Source organism: Paroedura picta, chromosome 4, assembly GCF_049243985.1.
Source record: "Paroedura picta isolate Pp20150507F chromosome 4, Ppicta_v3.0, whole genome shotgun sequence".
Lineage (NCBI taxonomy): Eukaryota > Metazoa > Chordata > Lepidosauria > Squamata > Gekkonidae > Paroedura > Paroedura picta.
Window position 1 is genome coordinate 59,217,747 of NC_135372.1, and position 22,910 is coordinate 59,240,656.

Sequence of the window (22,910 nt, forward strand, 5' to 3'; positions counted from 1 at the left end):
AGCCACCAGTGATTTCTCTTCTTTTAAAGAGAAATTAAAGCAACAAGATGGGACTTGGCAGGCAAGATGGACCCTCACTACTAACTGCCTCAAATTGCCCAAGTTCAGGCACAGTGGAGAAGCGTGTTCTCCCTCACATACCTGACCGCAGAAGAATGCCGGGCTATCTGCAGATCCAGCAGCACTCACTGCAGCGCCTGTTTCCATCGTCCTTCCTTCAAGTCTTGTCACCTCTGAGGCGGTCAGCGAGAGGCCAAATTATGAAAGCTCCTACCTTACTTAAACAAACTGACCACTCAACTGCATATTCTTCAGAATAATTATGCTCATTTTAATTCCAACAGCTCAACAAATGTTACATATATTGAGAAGTTAGTGAATTCCATTAGTTGTACTTACACAGATAATAGCACAAGGGCGATAAGGGTCCATTCTGGAGTTTTGTGAATAATATTTTTATTTGATAACCTGAAAAACACAGAAAGGAAAGTTAACATTGGCAATTGTATGACTCTCAAAGACCAGAATAATACCATTCAAATGTTTATTTTTACGCAAGTATTTCTAGAGTGCAACATGGTGTATCCATGTTTTCGTATCCATGTTTTCGCTCTTCTGAAGCATTCATACAGAAAATTTTACAGAGATAAAATTCTATAATATAACTCCCTCTAGGAAACTGACAGTGAAACTGGGTTGTCACATGGACCGTTTATGCACTGGGAATTTCACTACCCCAGCTTCCATGCAGGAACACAAATAGGGGCCAGGCCGAATGCTTCCCCATATGGGTGCAGGAATAGGTGGGGCACCTGCCACGTCTAAAACTCCAGCCTGCAGCCTGGCATGAAACCTCCACTGCATAAACAGTCATGGTGATATCACAGAATAAGACTCATCCTTTCCCTTTTTACCTGACTGCAGAAAGATTGAATGGCAGAACCTTGACAAGAGGGGTAAAAGACAAAGAATGTATATTTAGTGCTATCTAAAGGAAGTCAGGTGGACAACTCAGTTTCAAAGCCCTGCTGCTAGCAGCTTCTCTTCTATTAAGAAACAGATTTCAGGTTAACTCGTGGCTGTCAGTGATGCTGAAGCCTGATAATGAATAGAGAGTCTTTTAGAATGTTAACTGAGTAATATAGATTGAAGGTGAGCCTTTATTCTGTTCATCATGCAGATGGAATAGACTCCTGGTCAGGAAAACCCATAGCACCACGGAAAAAATTGTGATCAAATGCAGAGATTACAATGGAAGTAGATTAGGTTCTAACTGGTCCCCTAGACTGCCCCAAAATGTTAATATCTAGATTTCAAAATACCCTGTGTAGCACAAAGAGAGCCTGAAACCAGAACCCTCTATCTCAAATGCATTGCACATACAAAAGTCAGCTATAGGGCTCTTTCGATGCTGAACATATTCGCATGAATTATACACAATTGGCAACATGGCTGACTAGAGACATGTGTCTACCCCATGAAGTCACATTTATAGCCAAGAAAGCACAGAAATGCAGTGCACAAACAACAATATCTGGGGTTAGAGTGCATAATACATGCTTATCTATCCACAGCTGAAAAACACATTTTTAAAAACCCAAACATTCTATTTAAGCTCATGGCTTCAGGTTATTTGAACTACCTTTCTGTCTTTCCTTTGATTCTTTCCCACAGTTCTGAATAAATGGCTGCTAATCTATGTGGAGAGTGCAGTGTTATAGTATTATAACAAAAGTTTGAAAAATCTTCAACTCTATCCAATAAAACTTACTACCCCTATGAGATTCTTGATTCACCGTCCTTTAATGAAATCAATGACTCCATTATGAAGACATTTAATAACATCCATAACGGCTGCAATCCTACATGTATCTATTAAGCCGTAAGTTCAACTGAACTTAGGTGGATAGAGCCTCTTTAGAACAGGTTCATAAAGAACAAGGTAGGAAAATGTCCTCTGTGCACAGCAGAATGAACACCTGCAATATCGCTTATTTTCTTGTTGTTTGAATCAGAAACCAGACAAAGGCTGAAGGTCTAGATTCAATACTGATGACAGCGATAAACACTTAGGAATGCCTGACAGAATCATCCTGACAGGCAATTCATATGTAACCTTCCAGTTAATCTGTCTTGATGAGACAGAATTGAAGAGACAGCTCCAAAATCACAGGGGAGGCCTCTGTCAAGCAGCTCAGAGAGCAGCAGCTTTGTTTCAATGCCCTACAAGAAGCCATTATTGATCAGGGTACAAAAAAGGCATCATTCTTGTACATAAACCAAGAGATGCAGTTTATTTTGTGTCAATTAACTTTCAATGTCAGTATTGATTGGCAAGGTCTCAACACTAGTTGTTGCCATTAATATGCTACTTACAATGGAGACTGCCAGAAGACACCAATAACCTGCTCAATGGAATTGTGCCAAGCAGACAACAGAGTCACTGGACTGACAGGCGCTGGCAGGGCTCTACAGTCAGAAACCTTCCAACAGCTATCCCAGAGCAAGTTCATCACCTGTGCAGTGGTACAGAAGAAGCCATTTCCGAATGGAACAAGCAACCTACAGGCGTGATGGCTTTTGTAATAATATAAGGAGTAGAGAAAGGGCAGTCACTTCTACTAACAAGGTGTGTGTCAACACTAAGGCTTCAAAAGAGCTTTCAGAAAATGGTCAAGTGTGTCCCATGGAGAAATGGTTCATTAGTTCTAGGTCTTTGCCTGTCTAAAATGCTACTGTTGGAGGAAAAAGAAAAGTCATTATTTTTCAAGGAATGATACAAGGAGGGGAAAAAAACAATTCTGTTTAAAGAAAATTTCCTCAGCCCATTTGTATTTTCTATGCCAATGAAAAATTCAGAGAAGAAAATTCTCCATTTCTAAAACACAGCTATTAGCTTGAGTGGAAAGCCCATTAAGTGTTTTCAGGTTGTCACCAAGGATGGAAATAATGGTTGTTTGAGATGACAGAACTCCCCTTTGGGCTGCACAGTGTGGTTGATGGATTTAACATAAAGAAAGCAGACAGAAAGGAATAAATAATGATTACTCCTGTTACAGATTCCCCATATTTTTCTGAATCTGCTGTGTGTCCTTAAATACAACAGACAGACCTTTGTAATCCATGCCATCACCTAGAGAAATTGAATTTTTCAGGTTAGGTTGCTCTAAGCAAGTTGACAATTATCCCCCACAACATACATTTGCATGCATATGCAAAACAAGATAGCAGGGTGTTCACAGACACAACCATCAGAGCTCATATTCAGAAGGTTCATGAGGTTCTTGAACATTTCTCTTTGTAAAAAACACAAATGGACTGAAAATCTGGGGAATTCATAAAGCTAAAGAATGCTGAAGGGAAACAAAGCCATTGGCTGGGGAGGCTGTGAACTTAGAGGGAGGCAATGGGGAGACATCTGAGAGGCTAATGGAGAGCTCAAAATGATGATATATGGAGTGTGTCAGGCTCAGAGGTGTGACTCTTAGTATACAAACACTGCTAGTCCATATCCCCATTTGGGGAATAAGCAGTAGGAGCTTGAATTTCTAATCCAGATGCAGGGATATGACTTAATAGTTATTATGAAGACTTGGTGGGATAATTCTCATGACTGGGATAAGAGTTGTTTAAAAAGACCTGCAAGAGTCAGTAAAGAGAAAGTATGGCTTTGTACATTAAAAAAGGACATGATAGTCAATAAATACTGGATGATGAAGGTAATGGTCATGTGGTGAGAATAAGGAATGTGCTGTGGCGAGCCCAATGTCACCCAGCTGGGGTCACCCCCAAGGTCACCCAGTGGGGAATCAAACCTGGCTCACCCGATTAGAAGTCCGCACTCCTAACCACTACACCAAGGATCCTCCTCACACACACACACCCATCACTGTTTCTCCCTGAAGTTTGACTGATTAGAAGCTGGGAGAAAGTTTTAAAAGCTGCTTCTCCTGCTACCAGCTGCTTCTCCTCCATTGCCATGGCAAATGCTCTCCCAGCCACCCACCTCTTCTCTCCGCCCCCCAGAAGCAGCAGTGGCAGAGGCTCCCCCAGCTACCTATCTGCTCCGTCTCCTCCCACAGTGGCAGGGCCCTCTTCAGTAAGCGGGCAGGACTTAAACACATTAATTTTAAATGTGTGTTTTTAGATTAGATTTATCTGCAAATATGGGTGTTTCCCCAAATTTGTAGAAATAGTCTCCTTTATGTTTTAAATACAAAATATTAAAGCTTGTGTACCCTCATGTATCTTTCTACCTGATTTAAATCCCAAATATAACCCTTGATTTGTACCGAAAAGCCCCTCAGATTATTTCCAATCAAAGGTGTGCTGGGTTAGTCTGGCGGACTATTCAAAGTGACAATGGCATTTTCTATAACATTAAAATCTTAGTGATAATCCTTAAGTGTTTTTAATAGGAAGAAAATGATATTTATTTAGGTATGCTGCCTCTCCAGAACTGTTTCAGGCAGCTCACAACAAAAATAACAAAACAAAGCCAATGAAGACAAGAGAAAGAAGTCCACAAACCAAATCCCAAAACAAAACAAATCAAGCCAGTAGAATAAATAAGAATAGATTAACAAACATGTGCTAGTAAAAAGAAGCCAAGGCATATTTAAAAACAAGGCATAAAAGTACACATAACGAAGAGAGCATTCTAAAATGATATTAATAAAACTTTCCTCAGGTTAGGAGCAGATTGTAAAACTTTCCTCAGGTTAGGAGCAGATAGAAAGATCAAGTGTGAATACATGTATATGTTTACATGCAGACACACACATACGTATTATATATATTATATATATTGTTTATATATATGAAGAACCATTCCCACAAATATGAATAAACTAAGAATACCATAAAATCAATTTAACAATGAACTAAAAGCTCAGGGTTGTTTTTTTCTTAAATCACACTTGCCAACATCATTTAACCAGGATTTCTACATTATTCCCCCCCCCCCCTCTTAACCGAATGCCTCAGGTGACTCTGGAGATTATTTGACATCTCCGTTTTCCTAACGAAAGCTTACAGGCACTGGGGGACTTTGCTTAGGAAGAACTATAACTGTTCTAAAATGTCTCCAGAGGACTCTTCAGTGTATTTCCCAGCAGTGGTGACTGAATAAAATGGTGAGCAGCATAGGCTGAACTGCAAGTGTTCCTTTAAGAACCAATGGAGCTGAAAATTGCTGTTTCTCTCTTCATAACATGCTCTTTTCCCTTTAGGAAAAAAAACAAACATAAACCACAACCCCTCCTGCAGTGACCATGTGCTCCGGTCTTTTGCAACAGAGTTTTCCTCCAATTCTTAATCCAAATGGTCTTTACCAGCATACCAAACTAAATTAAAAGAAAATACATTATCTAATGATTATTTTCTCTACTGCTATTCATTTATATAATGTATCACAGCTATCAGATATTGCCTCCTAACACAAGGTTGCACAGGTTTACTGACTCTGAACACGGAGGTTACTTTTATTCACCACAGTTAGCTGCCATTGACAGACCAATCTCCATGAAGCTGACTAATCCCCCTTAGAGCCATCTATGCCTGATGCTATCACTACATCCTCTAGCAGTGAATTCCACACCTGAATTACTTATTGAACAAATTATTATATCATTATATTATTATATCCTTTTATGCATTCTGAATCTACTACCCATCAACCTAATTGGATGCGTTCAAGTTCTAGAGTTTTAGGAGGTGGAAAAAGAGTTCTCTTTCAGCTTGGTGTAGTGGTTATGGGTGTGGACTTCTAATCTGGCATGCCGGGTTCGATTCTGCACTCCCCCATATGCTGGGTAACCTTGGGCTCACCACAGCACTAATTAAGCTGTTCTGACTGGGCAGTGATATCAGGGCTCTCTCAGCCTCACCCACCTCACAGGGTGTCTGTTGTGGGGAAAGGAAAGGTGATTGTAAACCGCTTTGAGACTCCTTCGGGTAGAGAAAAACAGCATATAAGAACCAACTCTTCTTCTTCTTAATATATTTAAAGTTAGGACTAGGATTTTTGTTCCAGTGTGCTTACCAGCACTGAACTTCATTCGCCTTGTTTTTGCCTATTCATCCAATTTAACTAGATCCTTTTTAGCTCCTCACAATCCACCCGGGATTTCACCAACCTGAAAAATCTGATACCAACTACAAACCTGACCACTACACTACTTACCCACCAATTCCAAATCATGTGTGGGAACAAATGACAGTACAAGTCCCAATACTGATTTTTGTGGAAGCCTGCTGCTTACTCAGCTCTACTGAGAGAACTGTTGACTTATTTCTAATCTCTGCTCCCTGCTTAACCAAATTTTAATCCATAACAGGACCTTGTCCTCTAATTCCATGACTGCTAAGCTTTTGCCACGAAGCCTTTGGTGAAGTACCTTGGCAAAAGCCATTTGGAAATCCAAACGGTAGTTAGATACAATCAAAATGGACACTGTCCAGAGCATTACTCAACTAAAAGAATCAGTGCGAGATTGAAAAATATGGTGACAGTTGAGCCATAGGATCACCAAAAGTAGGACATGACTGAATGGCTAACATCATCACCTAGAGTTGCCAGGTCACCCCTGGCCACTAGTGGGGGATGTGGGAGACAGGGGTGCCAAATCCAGGCTGGGAAACTCCTGGAGATTTGGGAATGGAGCCTGGGGAGGACAAGAGCCTCAGTCGAGTTCAATGACACAGAACACACCTTCCAAAGCAACCATTTTATCCAGGGGAACTGATCTCTGTAGCTTGGAGATAAGCTGAAATTCTGAGGGATCCCCAGGTCCCACCTGGAGGTGGGTATCCCTGGTTGTAACTGAGTTTTCTATCTCATAAGCTCTTCGAATTTTAGATTTATTTCATAACCAGTTTTGATTAAAATGACAGCACACCAAATCATTATGCCTCTGGACAAGACAGGTTCATTCAGACTCTGCAAACAAATCAGAGGCTGGTGTTACCCCCACACACTCCCTCCTTGCTCACTCCTCGTGCACCTTGTCAAGGCTGAAGATTTCCTGATTTAGAACTTTCACATATCCTTTGCACATCGGAGAAAATCTTCGTTGCATGGTTTATTATATGTATTATCAGTTTTTTATTATATTCTTTAACATATTATAATGTACCTCAAGTCTCAGCAAGAAAGGCAGGTTATAAATGAAGGGAATTAAACAAATGAATATAGCATGCTGTGTATAGTAAGGCCAAGTGAGAAAGGCTTGCTGACCCAGCTGATTAGTCATTTGTGCTCAAAGTATGTTTGAAATTGCTGCTGCTAGTCCTTGACCGCATCCATAGGAAAGCATGCTTACTAGCAGGACCAGAAAGAGTCATGTATCCGTATAAACTGAGATCAGTACAAGCAGAACACAAATCAGAAGTGCCACACATACTTGCATGCTCTTTCCTCCTCCTCAGTTCTGGAACTAACCACAGTTCCTCATTGCATTTCTCTCTTAACTCTGAATAGAGATTTGCAAACCCAGTTCTCAGGGATGTAAAGGAGCTGACCATGGTAAATAAATACGCCAGCACAGACGTAACATTGCATGGACAGCTTTAAAAAATGAAAGCTTGGGAGAAGGGGTCAGGACACTGGGCAGTGTTACAACTGCATGAAGCCAAATAAAACGAATGATACAGCCTTTATCTTTGCCTACTGTTCTTATAAAGGCAAGCAAAGAACCTTTCGCCTCAATATACATTTCACATATGCCTGTAGTGTACACGAATTATAGTCATCAGGCAGCCATCTTAAGGTGGTCCATGTGGGATGGACCAGAGCCCAAGCGTTTTCCATCATGGCTCTCGCTCTATGCAATGGGCTCCTTGAAGAGGTGAGGGGCTCTCCTTCCGGGAGACCTCCAGGAGGTGCTGCAAGACTTGCCTGTTTGCCAAGATTCTGAGGGGGTTTAAATGCCAGCATCTTTCAAGAAGGGAAGGATTTCAGGCTTGTTATTTTACCTTTGGTGCTAGCTGGGGATGCTTTAACTATTATTGTATGCCACCATGAACTAAGGGGAATGCCAGGATACGAATGTTTTAATGAATCAATTAATAGTGCCTCGATGATAGTTAATACTGTCTAGGTTAATAGGCTGTTAAGGGTCATCAAAAGCCCCAAGCCACTCAATCCTATTCTTGATTTAATAAACTTTTGTTTCCTTATGACCCTTTGAGTTTACCTTTCCTGATTCCCCATGGTATGCATACAATGGCTTTATGGGCTGGCTTCAGAACTCTAAAGACTTCTCCCAAGTCCTCTTGACCAGCTCTTGCTTGCCTAGTCCTTAGCAGTCCAGAAAGAGAGGGATAGAACAGGGCACAGAACTAAGCCCAAGAAATCAGTGTGATCCTTACAACACTTTGGTGGGAGTAAGCCCCATTGAACAGATCATAGCAGGGCTCTGAGTAGACCAGTTTAGGGTTGTTTTCTTAACAACCCTAAACTGGCCTACTCAGAGCCCTGCTATGATCTGTTCAGTGGGGCTTACTCCCACCACCAAAGTGTTGTAAGGATCACACTGATTTCTCAGTAACATCAGACAGCTACAGTAATAATACATGAGTGGTAAGAGGACTAAATAGGGCAGAAGGGAAGATTCCAAATTCATCTGAACATCAGATTTCTAAATTTTGTCACTGTAAGATGCTGGATACATTGTCACATGTGACCTGTTCATGCAACAAGAACACAAACTATGTTTATTGCCATAAACATGCTTTTTATTGTTATGACTTCTACCCTGCCTGCCTATTAAGAACACTTCAGGTCCCTTGGACGGATGTTTAATAAAATAGAACCATTGTTCAAAAACATTTCAGCCATTCCTGTTTAGATCTTTACATTAGAAAGATCTGAACCTTAAAACCCTGCAAGCTCTGAAACTGGACTGCTCAATCACACTTGTATTCATTTAGGCGTGGTGCATATTCTTCTACACAGATAAGGACCTGGGGTGTGGCCAAGAAAGCCAGCAGCAAAGAATATTTACTTTCTGACTCTTGGAATTGGACCTAACCAATCCCGATTCCTACGGCTCCAGAACCAGAAGACTAGAAGCTTGTTTTGTTTTTAATGAAATATTTAGGAAGCCTCACCCCAAAACACACCAGATAATGCTCTACAAAGTTACATACAATGCAACACATGAATTCTGATGATTTTATAGCTTATGCATTCAATGTAATATTTAACTGACGTTATATAGGATTGGCAGCTCTGGGTTGGGAAATACCTGGAGATTCTGTGTGTGGAGCCTGAGAAGAGCTGGGTTGGGGGGGGGGGAGAACTTGGAATATAATGCCTTAGAATCAAAAGTGAACTGATTTCTGTCACCTGGAAATTACTTGTAACAGCAGATCTCCAGTCACCAACCGGAGGTTGGAAACTCTATGGCTGTACTTGTAAATTAATATCAGCCAGGTTCAGGTTTTAGGAACCCTGGCTTAGGTAGAATAACACTGGGATTCTAATATATCTTTATGCAAGCTTTTACTAGAGATATGAAGGCTTAGGGGGGGAAATGGAACAAGTGTGTAAAGTAATTTTCTCAATTTTCTGATTGGAAAATTGCAAAATTTTACAAAGCACAAAAACACTTGAGTTTTCCATTATGAATTGAGAAAAATGCATTTTAAAACAGGGTTTTGCTCACTAAAAATATGGCTGTGTGACCCAGCTGTGCTGAGAACGGCAGTATGTATGCATGTATGAATGTATGTATAAATAAATAGGCTCCCTCCACACACGGGCCTATGGAAAAGCTGTTGGCCTGGATACTCTCAGAAGCTACCGCCTGAAGGGCCAACAGTTGTGCATGGGGTGGGCGGGAATGAAGGAGTATCTTGTAAATAGTGTTTTTCCACCATCCGGGACATTTTAAAATCTGGCTGGGTATTGTTTTATATGGAGTTTTAAATGGATGTAAACCATGATAATAAATATAAGTATAAATAAACGAACAAGTTTTGGAAAAGTTCCAATGGATATCTTGAAGAAAACTCCCATGATTATTGTTTCACATTAATAACATGTTTTTAAGGCAAAGTTTTATTCACAAAGTATAATTAAAAATACTCTTTTTGGTAATTTTACTATGAGGAAAAACTGGGAAATTTGAGGAAAACAAAAATCCCATTTTTTTCTTTTGAGTAAATAAAACTTGCCAAGTTAGCATACAGCGGATTAGGTTATAGATCTCTCTTGCTTCAGTATTGGGTATATTTACAATTTTGTTCATAACAAAATAAGGCTTTATATTTTGTATATTTTATGATGTTGAAGGAGGGAATACCTTTAGGTTGGATGAGAAAGTACCGTAAGTGTTGCATCTATTTCAGATTTCCCAAAATGTCTGTTTTTTTCGGGGCTACAACATTTCTTGAAATTTTAGATCTCTAATTGTTATAACAGGTGATACAGCTGTACCCTAGCCTGCCTTCAACTAGCATTAACTCAACTAATTCAAATGTCTGACAGTCTTTTGTACTTACGCAAAAGTTTGAACAAGATTTTTAAGTTCACTGAAAACATCACCAAGGGGAATCTGGAGAGGTCCCAAAACACTGGGCAATCTGAAAAGAAAGCAAAATTAGATGTCTTTGTTACCAGCAAATATTCTGTCTTCAAGCTAGAATCTAGCCACTTGGCATTAATAATCTATCGCCTCAAGTTTTGATGAGCTTTCAGTGAAACTCAGGTTTCCAAGTAAACCTGATCAACCCTTAAGACTGTAGAGAGCGAGGAAGCTGAACTATCCAGTAATTGGCCCAAGATCTGTTCACATCATTCTTTGGTTATCCAGAAACCTTAATGTGCATACACAAACTCACTGACCCAGTTCCAAAGGCATATCTTTTACTTTAATTTGTGAGGACTTTTATAGCTAAAGCTAAAGCTTGTTGCAGGCTCAGGAAAATAGACTGAAAATACCATGTGACCTGTCCTGGCTACAAGTTTACTACTGTTTCTGTACAGCATAAAGGACAGTGAAGTTTCAGACCAAATCACAATTTGAAAGTTTGGCTAACCCTGGGCTAACCCTGGTTTTCTAACCCAGATCTATAAACAAACGATGCTGCTCTTTTATTTGGGTGGTGTTCTTGCCATAATTCTGTTGAGAGCTGGAACACAAAGGGCAGTTGGTCTGGGCATCAGTGCAATTCTTCAGAGAGCTGTATCACCAATTATACTGAAACTCTTCACCACCTTGACCAGCTGTATGTTGGGGTTTGACCATCAGTGCTCCCCTTTCACAGAAAGGCTGGCAAGGGCCATTCTTCACCAGGAAGGCTGGATTGTGTTTGGGCAGCAGCTGGCACAAGAAGCATCTTGATCTCTCAAAGGGGTGCTGACAGATATCTCATCTCCAAGGAGGCAAAATCGGCATGAAGGAAGAGGAAAACCTGTTAGGAAGTTTTGGGTGGGAGCAGTGCGCAACCACACACAGACTGTTTATGTACTGGAGGTTTCATGCCGGGCTGCAGGCTGGAGTTTTAGTCGTGGCAGGTTGCCCCACCTCTTCCTGCACCCACGTGGGGGAGCATTTGGCCTGATGCACCTCATCTGCCCCGAATTTGTGGTTCTGCACAGGAGCTGGGGCAGTGAAGTTCCCAGTGCATAAAGGGTCATGGTGTCTCCTGTTTCAAGGGCAAAATCTCTTCTGCACCAACTGTATTTAGCTATTCAGCTTGTATTTGAGAAATGCAAGTGGAAAATATACTCACACTTTCTGCAGCTTTTCAAGAACAATCCTCCTTCGAATTTGATGTTGAGCATTAGAATCTACATGAGGAAAGGCAGTGGTCCACTGCTGAAAATCCTGTGTAAGAAAAAAAAACTTAACATGATACAGCTGAGCATCAAGGAACAGACACTCCCTGCTGCTCAGCTATCTTTGCTGTTTTCCTGAGAAACAGAAAGCAGGGGGTTAAAGGAACTCAGAGTCCCTTTAACACCTGCTTTCTGATTTATTAATGAACCACCACAAACTGCTTTAAACCTTCATGGAAGTTAATGACGATAGACATCACAAACTTTAGTTCATTAACCATGAATAGGGCAAAATTTGTGATGAGTTTTGCATCATGGTTCAGTTCATACTCTGGACCCACATCGCTTTATAACTCATTAAAATAGCAATTTTTTGGGGGGGGAGTTTTTGGGGGGGAGATGGTTTTGCAATTAATCCATTCAATGCAATTAATCCATTCAATTACCTTATAGTTATGGTGCTGGTCCCCTCTCGGTAGCATCGTCAAACCTTCTTCCGCCAAAGTTACCTTTCCTTCATAAAATTCTTTTACCCTCAACTCTAACAGGGCTGTGTCTTCCCTTAATTTTTCAAAGCTTGGCAAAGGTTCAGCTGCTGCTGTCCTGGACTCCTTGCCAGGAAAAGACAGGTCCAAGCAAAGTTCCAAGTCTCTTTCAGAAGTGGAATCATTCTGAGCATCAAAACCATCCTCATCACGTTCTTCTTGCTTGATGCTGACTGGGGGTTCCTGTGTGGCCACAGAGCTGTAGCTGTGGAGAAGTTTCAGTGTCTCCTCAGTCCTCCATTCGGTAAATGTTTGCTGGAGCCCTTCCAGCAAGCTGTGTTTAGTGACAAGAGGGTCAGCTGGGCCTTTTAGTTTACGACAAATGGGCTGTTTTGATTTGGCAAGCAACCTTTTAAATTGTTCTGCCCCATTTTTGCTCATGCCCAGGAAAACCACAGATGAATCACTAGACTTACCTTCCCAGCCTTCTGTTTTGTCCCTGGTTTCAGGGGAAATATCACTTATTTCTGGAACACCATGTTTTTCTTCTGGGGCACCTAATTTGCATTTACTTAACTGCTCTGCAGCATGATTAGCTGCATCCCCCGTATTGCTAGGCTTGACACCCACTATCTCAACATGCTTCTCTTTGAGTGTACTTTTTCTGGGCACCTGATGCTCCAGTTTCTTTGCACCAGATAAATTGTCTGCTAGAACAAAAGAAACAAATTCTTGCTCAGCATCACTGCTGCTCTCAGTCTCTGTATCCAAATCCCCTTGGATTGGTGCTGGGCTAGGAGCTTCAACATCAGAGGTTGTAATTGCTTCAGTGAGGAATTTTACTTCTTTTCCCGAGTGGCCACTGTTAACAGATGATTATGGGAGTCATTAACAGATACACACAGAATTTGTATGGCAATACAATTTTCAAATCTACATTAACCTTACAAATTGACAATTTGTAATCTTAATTTCAGGGAGAACTGGGGCCTGTCCTCTGGCCAACACTATACCACTCTGTGAACCTATACCTGTGATGCTTGCCTGTAGATTGGAGAGGACTTGGGATTATGCCACCATTTTACAGGTTTTATGATATTGGGGGACTTATCATTGATTTTACTGGTCATAGCTTGGGGTAAACTCGGAATCCAGGGCACTTAAAGGGATCTTAGTCCCTTTAAATGCTTTCTCCAGTCCATCAGAATTCGAGACATTTAAAGAGATCTCAGTCTCTTTAAATGTCTTCTGCAATCTGTTTTCGTGTAACCCGCCACAAGTCCACAAAGAGTAGTGGGATACAAGTCAAAGTAATAATAAATAAATAAATAAATAAATAAATAAATAAATAAATAAATAAATAAATAAATTCACTCAAGGAAGCTGGAACCACATGTTAAAGATGACATGCCTGTTCTCAAACACCCACACCATTCTTCGTGGGCTCAACAAAATTTGAACTCCTGATTTATACTGTAACTGGATTTAACTAAATTTCTGACACGGTCTGTTCCAAAGGGTCAGGATTAGGGGTGCATAAAACAAACCAAAAAAGAAACCCTGTATTTTTCAGGTTTGGGTATAATGAACCTGAAAAATATTGGTATTTCCTGATATTCTCAAATTCCAATGCCAGTATAGTATTTAGGCTTGGTAAATATTTGATAATGCTATTTGTTTTTTAGCTCCATGTCATTTAAAAGGATCTCAAGTCCTATTAAAAGCTTTCTCCACTCCCTGCAACCAAGTCATAGCTTGGGGTGAACTTGGAATCCAGGGCACTTAAAGGGATCTTAATCCCTTTAAATGCTTTCTCCAGTCCATCAGAATTCAAGACATTTAAAGAGATCTCAGTCTCTTTAAATGTCTTCTGCAAGATGACAATTCACCAACTCTGGCCATCCAAAAAAGCCCTGAATATACTTGGCCATTTTGGTAGCTGGAAAAATAGCAATTAATACTCTCGAATACTGATAAGGTATTTTTGGCTTGGATTAGCCAAATGCACACCCCTTGTCAGGATAGGTACCTACGATAATTAAGGTTTGTGTAAGTCAATACACGCATGTCTGAAGAAAACAACACAAATATGCAACAGGCTTGGACTCAAGTAACTCTGAATAGAAGTGTTTTGTAGGAGCTGCAATCCAGGAGGTGCATGGTTCAAATATTAACTCTGCTGGAAACTTACTAGATGGTTTAGTCAAGCCTCTCTCTCACAGGTCCCAATGTGTAACATGGGGCCAACAATAGTTAGTCCTTGTAAAGTGTACAGTAAGATAATGTATGATGTATTCTGAATAATTAAAGCTCTTTATTAATGCTAAGAATAAGTATTCTCATTAGAAATACAAGTGACATGAGCTTCACTGTTAGAAGTAAGTCTTAGATGAAGAGCCAGCCTCATTACTCCGGTTTCAGTTGAGAAGTACACCTCCGCTATCAAGAATCTGAGGAAACTGATTTAACACATTATCAATTTGTAAGGAAAGATTTAAAATAAAATCTCAGTGGTCTGTTTTTCACCACCGCAAGAAAAGCATAGATCCGTAACATTTTTATTATATCAAGTGATGAGTGATTACTTACTTTGGAGGTACATACAAAAAAAACCCCTCCAGAGACACAAAGTAAAACAGCTATTTAAAAGCCCACAGACTGCAGTCCCCCCCCCCATTTTAAATAAATACAAAACCAGAGGGAACTGCTTCTTTAATATTTTACCTGAAGATATAAACAAGCTTTCAGCACTTATAATTGGTCCCATTTAATTTCCAAAGGCAGTGATATACAAAAACTGGTATACGGGATCCCAGAACAAACACTGTGTTTGTTTCATGTTTCAACAGGTTCAATTAAGAGAACAAAACAAGGGACAGCTGTAAATCATACAAATCAAACACACTTTTCACCATCACAAAAGAAAAAAAAACTAATCAAGGCAAACAGGTCTTTGTGGATGCTACAATAACAGCCCTTCTAGGGCAGAACAGGAAATCAAAGACTTATTTCAAATAGATTGTGAATATATAAAGGAATATATAAAGGAAATCATCATGTATAACGTACCTCTCTCCTTCTTTTAACAACTTTATGTCAGGTGTCCTTGGAAAATAGAACAAGAAAAAGTACATTAATCCAGTAGAAAAGTGAAGGTATTGAAAAACACATTTACCACTTATACACATCCATTAAAACTGATAGAAAACCATGCATATAAAATTGTATCTGCCCATTTATACCCTACTGCTAGGCTACAGATTCTTTGAAAATATCCTTATAAGAGAGCCCAGAAATATTTTTGCATTTATTGAAGTTACTTGTCTCAGGTCTGCTGAAAAGTGGGCTTAAAAGTGGCAACTCTGGAGTTGCCTCCAAGAGATTAAACAAGAATAATGCCATTGTTGGTCAAAGCTGCCATTAAAATGTTTTGAAGTGTTTTTAAATTTTATTTAAACCTTTTTCATAAGGACAATTTACATAGTCTGTTCTTTTAAAGTGGACTTCATAAATTTATCATTGCAGAAATCAAAGATTTTAAGATAATTTTAATATAAAGTTGTGGCTCCTCTGAATAGCCAAGCAAAGGGAAGGCACCGCTGCATGTACCTGTGAAGTATCATGTGCCATAAGCAGCTAAAGAATCTCGGCCAGTGGTCCTAGCATACCCACTGACACTTTGCCTGTGCCCAGCAAGTATTTTCACACGGTGTGCAGAGCAGGGCTTCTAATTTGCTACTGGAGAAATGATTGGCTGTGCAGATTAAAATAATGTTGCTTCAGCAACAGCTGCCACAAATTGGTTTTATTGTCTCTCTTCTCTTCCAGTGTATTTTTAAGTTACCCTCTTCTCTCCTGCACTGGGACTTCCATTGGTTGGCTCCACCTTCTGCGGCAGCCATTTTGCAATTATGCCCATTACTCTATGTCAGAATTTCTCAGGTATGTACTGGCTCAAAAATGTTGGGGACCTATGACCTGGGCTATGAATGGGGTTTTGAATGTTCTGCGTCTGGATCCTGAGAGCTGCCATTCACCTCCAAAGCACAGCACAAGGAAAGGTACCCTGTGAGCACTAGATGGATATGGCTGGAGAACACAGTACACAGTAACTGGCTAAAGCGAAGCAAGACAGGATCTGCTCAGTCCCTAGGAACTGCATGCAGGTGGCCTTGCATACTAGGATGGGAGTAAAGTACCATTATATAAATACAATGTTAAAATTCACCGCTTACATCTAGCATGGATATGGATGGATGGATGGATGCACAGCCTATGTGGGGTGCCCCATGAAGTCTTGCTCTCAATTTAAAAAAAAAGTAAACCATGATAGCTGCCTTTTAAATTTTCTGCTTCAGGTACCAAAAAGACTCAGACCATCTCTGCCTTCAGGTCAACAGTCATGAGCAAAAAAATTTGCTGTACTCAGCTACTACTGGTGAGGGACCTTTATTCTTTGAAATGACTTTCTGGGATTCACTTTTAAAAAATGACAGAAACAGGCAGTATTCAATGTCCATATTTTAAAGGTAAAAAACTGAAAACAACCCCTGACAAAAACCCACTAGTGGTGTGCTTTCAGATAATTCATTATCCACAAAGTTTTCCAGTAACAAATGAGGTTTAAAAAGTCTGTTGGCATATTTGTTATTTATTTCTGAAATATATGCATGGAACAAAAGTAATGATTTCTGATTTCATAACAGGGTTCTGTATGTGATGCGAGTGTCTGCATGTGATTCAACTACTATCTTTAAATAAATTCTATTTGCAAATTCTATCTGCTGTTTCTTTAGGCTAGGCTGTGAAATAGTGACATCCAGTGGTAATCAGGCCAATTGCAATTCATTCTGGTCAAATGCACTTACTGATGATGGCCAAACAAGAACAGAAAATAGGAACTGTATCTCCTAGGCTGAAGCATACTTGAATTTATTCTGTTTCAACAGCGCAGGTTTTCAAAACTTTGAATTCTGTATTATTGCTAAAAAGGTTAGGTTTAACTGCTTCTTCCAGCAAGCATCTAAAATGCACTTTAAACCACAGTTCCTGGCCAGTGCTTAACAGGAATTGACATCAGTGTTGAGGAACTATTAAACCAGGGCTGAAGATGAAAAAAAGCTGCATATTCCTAAGGCTGCCTCCTGACTTGTGACTCATTGTCCGGTTTATACCAGCCCTCTTCCAGAGCCACAAAATACCAGCAGCTGCATCTCTGCGGCCGGACAGAGATCGTCCCTGGAGCAAATATTTCAGATTATTCTTGCTGCAAGTCAGTCCAGCTGTATATTAGTTAAATTTCATATGGTTTACTATCGTCTCAGTTTCAGAGGATCCCAGCTCAAGCATAACTGTTTCTCCATGCTGCATCCTAATCTATTGCAGCCAAAGTAAAATAAAAAAGCATAAACTTTGTCGCTACAAAATACAGAAGATCTGCTGATGTGGAGGAATCAAATGGCTGGAACAAATTGAATACAGGAAAAACACCACGGCAGTCTCAGAAAAGGCAGTTATGAAGGATAAGATATTCTAGATGTACTCTTTGCAAAGCAATGCATTTTCTACGATAAAGTCAAACTGACCAGATAGACGTCCTCAATTCGGATAGTCAGCACAAGCAATCATCACACTTTAATGGTAAAAGCCACAGCCTTTGGTAAGCATTACACCTTTAAACACAGGGCAAATTAAAAGAAAAACAAAAGAACAGGCTTCTGTTGCACTTAATTTTTTCCTTGAGAACACACGAAGAGCCCTTCTGGATCAGACCAATGGTCCATCTACTCCACCAATCCTGTCTCACACAGTGGCCAACCAGTTTCTCTGGAGGGCCAATAACAGGGCATAGGGGCTGAGGCCTTCCTCCAATGTTGCTTCCTGACTCTGGTATTAATGCCTCTGAATGTGGAGGTTCCCCTCAGTCACCATAGGTAGGAGTCCCTGAAAGACTGATCCTCCAAGAATCTATCTAATTCCCTTATAATTTCCTTATATCAATTCCCAAGGAAAGGTTCAACAGTCAGAATTGTTAGTTATCCAATTACCTTTCTTCTTCTTCTTCTTGTAGCCATACTGGGCTTTTGGAAATTTGACCTTCAAAATATTTGGATGCCCTGTAACAAAAGTTGCTGCAAAAACACTGCAGAATGGAAGAAGAATAATAGTCATTTTCTTACAAAACAGATTCTCAAAGTGCTGCAATATCGAGCAGATCTGTTAGCTTGAATAAGTGCATTAAACACAGAGCAGCAGAGCTTTACAATTAAAGAGTGAAGAAAGTAAATAAGAATAGGAAAGACAGGCTCTCTGCTATAGTGGTGCTGAAGTTGATTATACCAGTGGTCCCCAACCTTTTTTTTGGCTGGGGACCGGCAGAAGTAAGAAGCTTCCCGGGCCGCAAGCGTGCGGCCCGGGAAGTTTTTTTACTGCGGGGGGGGGGGGGGAGGGAACCGCGGCCCGAAGCCCTGGCCTTGGCGGCCCGGCACCGGGCCGCAGACCGCAGGTTGGGGACCACTGGACTATACTTCATGGTTTTCTTGTTCTAGGTGGCTCTAACCCACGCCAAGATGGTATGAGGTCCCTTCCAACTCTATATTCTATGATACTCTGTGATACATGTGGGTATGTTTGGTGGGTGGATATTATAAAGGCTGTGTCATGGCCAAAGCACAATTCACTAAAGTAGATTTTCACAGAAAACACCAACCTTGCTTAGAAGCTGGTTGTGTGATCTAAAGTACTAGTTGTGAAGATGGATACTCCCTGCAATGTACTGGAAAAAAGGATGAGAGCTGAAAGCAGCCTAGGAAAGCCAGGTAAAGCAGCAAGTGAAGAGGACTCTATAGCCCATTATGCACGGGCCATAATGCCCGTGTTGGCGGCAGCAGCACTTCGGGGAAAATCACCAGTAACCCTTGCTGCCGCCGCCAGTGCACATACCTCCTGGCCCAGGTCTACGGAAGGCCCGCGTTAAGCAAACACGGGATCTTCCATAGCTTCATGGGTAAGCTGAGGCTGCAGCAGGCTGGTGCTGTACATAATCGCCAATGCCAGGCCTGTCAGCCCGCCCAGCCCCAACCCTATGGTCTCCCTGTAGGGACAATGTGAGCCCCTGCGGGCTCCGTGGAACCCTAGAGCTGGCAGGGGCAACCGCCTGCTCCCACCTGGTAATGCGGAGAGGGCCTGGCCCCCCCCCCACTCCCCCTCTGGGCCATCCAAACCTCCCCCCACGTTGCTCCGGCTTACCTCCTGGCCCCGGCGTTCAGCATGCGCGCACTATGCCAGGGCAGCCCAGCATGCCCTGCCCCCTGTGCATACACGGGGAATGGTGGGGCATCCTGCCCCACCGCAACAGCACGGTGGCAGCACGCAGTAGCTGCCACCATGCATAAAAGGCCTATATCTGACCAGTATTGCAGCTTCAGGGTTCCTTGACTGACTTTTTTGTAATGAAGTGAGAAGCTTTAGAAATGGCATTTTAGCTTACCTTTCGTTCACTGATATCGTAAACTTTGTTGTTTTTTGTTGAAATTCTGTACTTTTGCTTTGGCACCTTAAAATAAATATATTTGAGCAAGTTAGTAAATAACATCTTTCCCAGGCCAATTCTCTGAAATAATGCTCTGTATTTTTGGTCTGCTCTAGTACCCAGCAGAAGGAGCTGTTTGGGCTAAAGGAGCCCCCCACTGATGTACTTGTCTTTACTCTTATGCATTCTTTAAAGATTATCACCATTCTCTTCATTTTGTTTGTTTGGATTTTTATACCATCCATTGTTTGTTTTTTTTTTAAATTTAACCCTTAAGGGCCAATATTAGTACAAAGGCAAGGTACAAACAGGGTTCTGCAGAAGCTTGATTCCCTGCATTTACATGTGCACACCTGTGCAAGTTTTTCAACCCAGGCATTTAATTCAAACTTTGGAGCATATTATAAGCCAGCAAGTCAAATATGTTTGGCCTGACACAAAAATTAAAGTTATGAATCTGTTGCAGGTGAAGGTTACAATGAACCTGCACAATCTGCAGGTCTGAATGTCAAGTGCTTCTGCCAAGCCACATATTGGCAGTACACAAGGATGACCAAAAGTAATACAGAAACTACTCAAAGGGCTGGATCCCACTGAACATATCCAGTCAAAGACATATATGAATGGAAATGCAAAAAATTGCAAGCAGCCCTTGGACTAAATCAGGGGTAGTCAAACGGCAGCCCTCCAGATGTCCATGGACTGCAATTACCATGGGAATTGTAGTCCAAGGACATCTGGAGGGCCGCCGTTTGAATACCCCTGGATTAAATTAACTTGACCATATCCCGTCCTGTGTTTACACTTATACAACATATAGTGGAAGGTATTTCTCAGCCTATCCTCCCTGCCAGGTAGTGATATTTAAGCAATCATATTGTTCATCCTAAATTATAGCCTTTTGATTACTGTACCCAGCAATGCTGATCAGAAACGTAAATCCTGTGCTTGATCTTCCAGTAGCATTTGGCCACCAGAACTGAGCAAAGTCTTACTTAACAATTGCACGGTGGTATCAAATGTTCAAACTTACATTTTCTAGTCTCTTCTGACATACAGGGTAGCCACATAACTTGATGATAAATCGTTCTTCCACAACGTCCTTATAGTGAGAAGGTGTTAGACATTTTCCCTGAAATGATGAAACAAAACTGAGTTACTCCTATAAAACCTTCATAAAACTAGTCAGTACATGTAATGGTTAAAATTCAGAATGGAAAGAGGAGATTTAGAGAAAAAAAATATAAAAATGCAAAGAAACAAGAACTGAAAATGTTGAAAGAGAAAGAATGAATATTTTAAAATCCTTTTTGTAGTTTAAAAAAAAACTGAAGAGAGAACGACTGAAGATGGCGCCGTACTAGCTGGGCTTCTGCCCGGCTCTTAAGCCATGCTGAGGGTCAGGAGCAATCGCACCTGGCAGACCTGAGCAGATACGCAAATCTTGCTTGCCGGTCGCCCCAGGAACCGGGAACAGCATCCTGAGGGTCCTACAGATCCGTGGAGACTGAGTTCTCCGGATCGCCGCGGCATGTGCTCAAGGTCATGATGGCGCCCTTGTCATAAATAACTTTCTAAGCCTGAAACAACCAGCTGACCCTACATTCTTCCCAGATCATATTTTACCAGACTGACAGGAGCCGAAGTCTGCAACAGTAAAGACTGTGAGTTTTCTGGTTTTTCCTTTTCTTTCCCCACAAGGTCTTCCCCCCCTCCTCAACCAATTTACAAGTGAATCCTTTCGTTGAGTGGGAGCTCCCAGCTAATCACACTCATTAATCAAACAAAGAGAGAGCTTAAAGAAAAGAGAGACTTTAAAGATTTGTTGGAGAGAGTTCAGTGGGGGACGCTGACTTTATACGGAGATCGACAAACTGATAATTGTGGATCGCTCGAGCTCCCGCGAGACCTCACGAGACTTTCTGTTTATAATTTGTGACTGCCTAGAACTATGGAAAAATTAACTAAGGCACAGCTTTTCCATTTGTTATGCGAAGGAAACTCAAAGATACTGAAAGCAGTCAACAAGGTGGAAAAGGAAATCCAAAAGACTAAGAAAGAGCTTTTAGACAGAACCAACGGTTTGGAAAAAACAGCTGATGAAAACACAGCTCAGCCAGCAATACTTCAAACGAGAATTCAATGTCTGGAAGTTAATCAACAGGAGGGGGAGAGAGAGCTAGGGACATAAAAATCAAAAGCACCTTGGAAGAACTTGGGAAAACAGATTTAAGGAAGGAAAGCACCGAAAACCTGGAAGTCTATTTAGAGCAGGAAGTGATTTGGATCAACAAAATAAATAGAGTCTATTCAAAGGCAACAGCACGCAGGAAGCTATCAGGAGATACCAGAGGAAGAGATCCGGATTGACAAAGTATACAGAGCCTACTTAAAGGCGACTGCAAGCAAGAATCAAGCAAGAGACTTCTTTGGCCCTGACAGAAGGGCCACCAGAAATACTCTAAATAGGAATCATCAGGCGAAACTATGGACAAAAATACAATTTCATTTTCTGCGACCACCTGAAGGATGTGATGAACAGTGGAGCATTCTCCTGGTTTCCTGTGGGAAAGACAGCAGCAGTAACTTTTAGGTCAGGGCCAATATATGAAGGGAACTGATTTTATATTACCTAAGACAATAATAGAATATATTCTTATAATAGATTATACTCTCATATGTATCAACAATTACTCTGCTGAGAGAACCACCAGGGGCGCCATAAAGAAAGCTGGACTTCAGTTCAGCTCTTAAGCCATGCCGAGGGTCAGGGGCTTATGCACCTGGCTGACCTGAACAGATACGCAAATCTGCTCACCGGTCGCCCCAGGAACCGGGAACGGTGACCTGAGGGTCCTACAGATCCGTAGGGAGAAGCAAGACCTCCCTGGATTAATAGCGGCTTGAGCTCAAGGTCAAGATGGCGTCTTAGTCGCAAACAACTTTACAAGCTTGAAACGACCAGCCGACCTCACATTCTTCCCAGATCATCATTTACCAGATCGATAGGAGCAGAAGCTGACAGAAGCTGGAACCTACAACAGTAAGAATTGAAAGCTTTCTGGCTTTTCTCTCTCTCCTCTCACAAGCTCTTCCCTCCCCCCCCTCA

At 41.2% G+C, this 22,910-nt stretch overlaps 1 protein-coding gene across 1 annotated transcript in view; it reads right to left on the bottom strand.

Annotated features, from left to right (window-relative positions):
* The window catches only part of RPAP2 (RNA polymerase II associated protein 2), a 49,468-nt gene that overhangs the window by 21,220 nt on the left and 5,338 nt on the right, over positions 1 to 22,910 (bottom strand). The window contains exons 4-11 of the mRNA XM_077333014.1: positions 20,835 to 20,933; positions 19,760 to 19,825; positions 18,318 to 18,412; positions 15,340 to 15,375; positions 12,232 to 13,132; positions 11,740 to 11,834; positions 10,507 to 10,587; positions 400 to 468 (exon numbers count right to left, since the gene is read on the bottom strand). Coding sequence (XP_077189129.1) covers positions 400 to 468; positions 10,507 to 10,587; positions 11,740 to 11,834; positions 12,232 to 13,132; positions 15,340 to 15,375; positions 18,318 to 18,412; positions 19,760 to 19,825; positions 20,835 to 20,933 — 1,442 coding nt within the window. The remainder of the gene's footprint in view (positions 1 to 399; positions 469 to 10,506; positions 10,588 to 11,739; positions 11,835 to 12,231; positions 13,133 to 15,339; positions 15,376 to 18,317; positions 18,413 to 19,759; positions 19,826 to 20,834; positions 20,934 to 22,910) is intronic.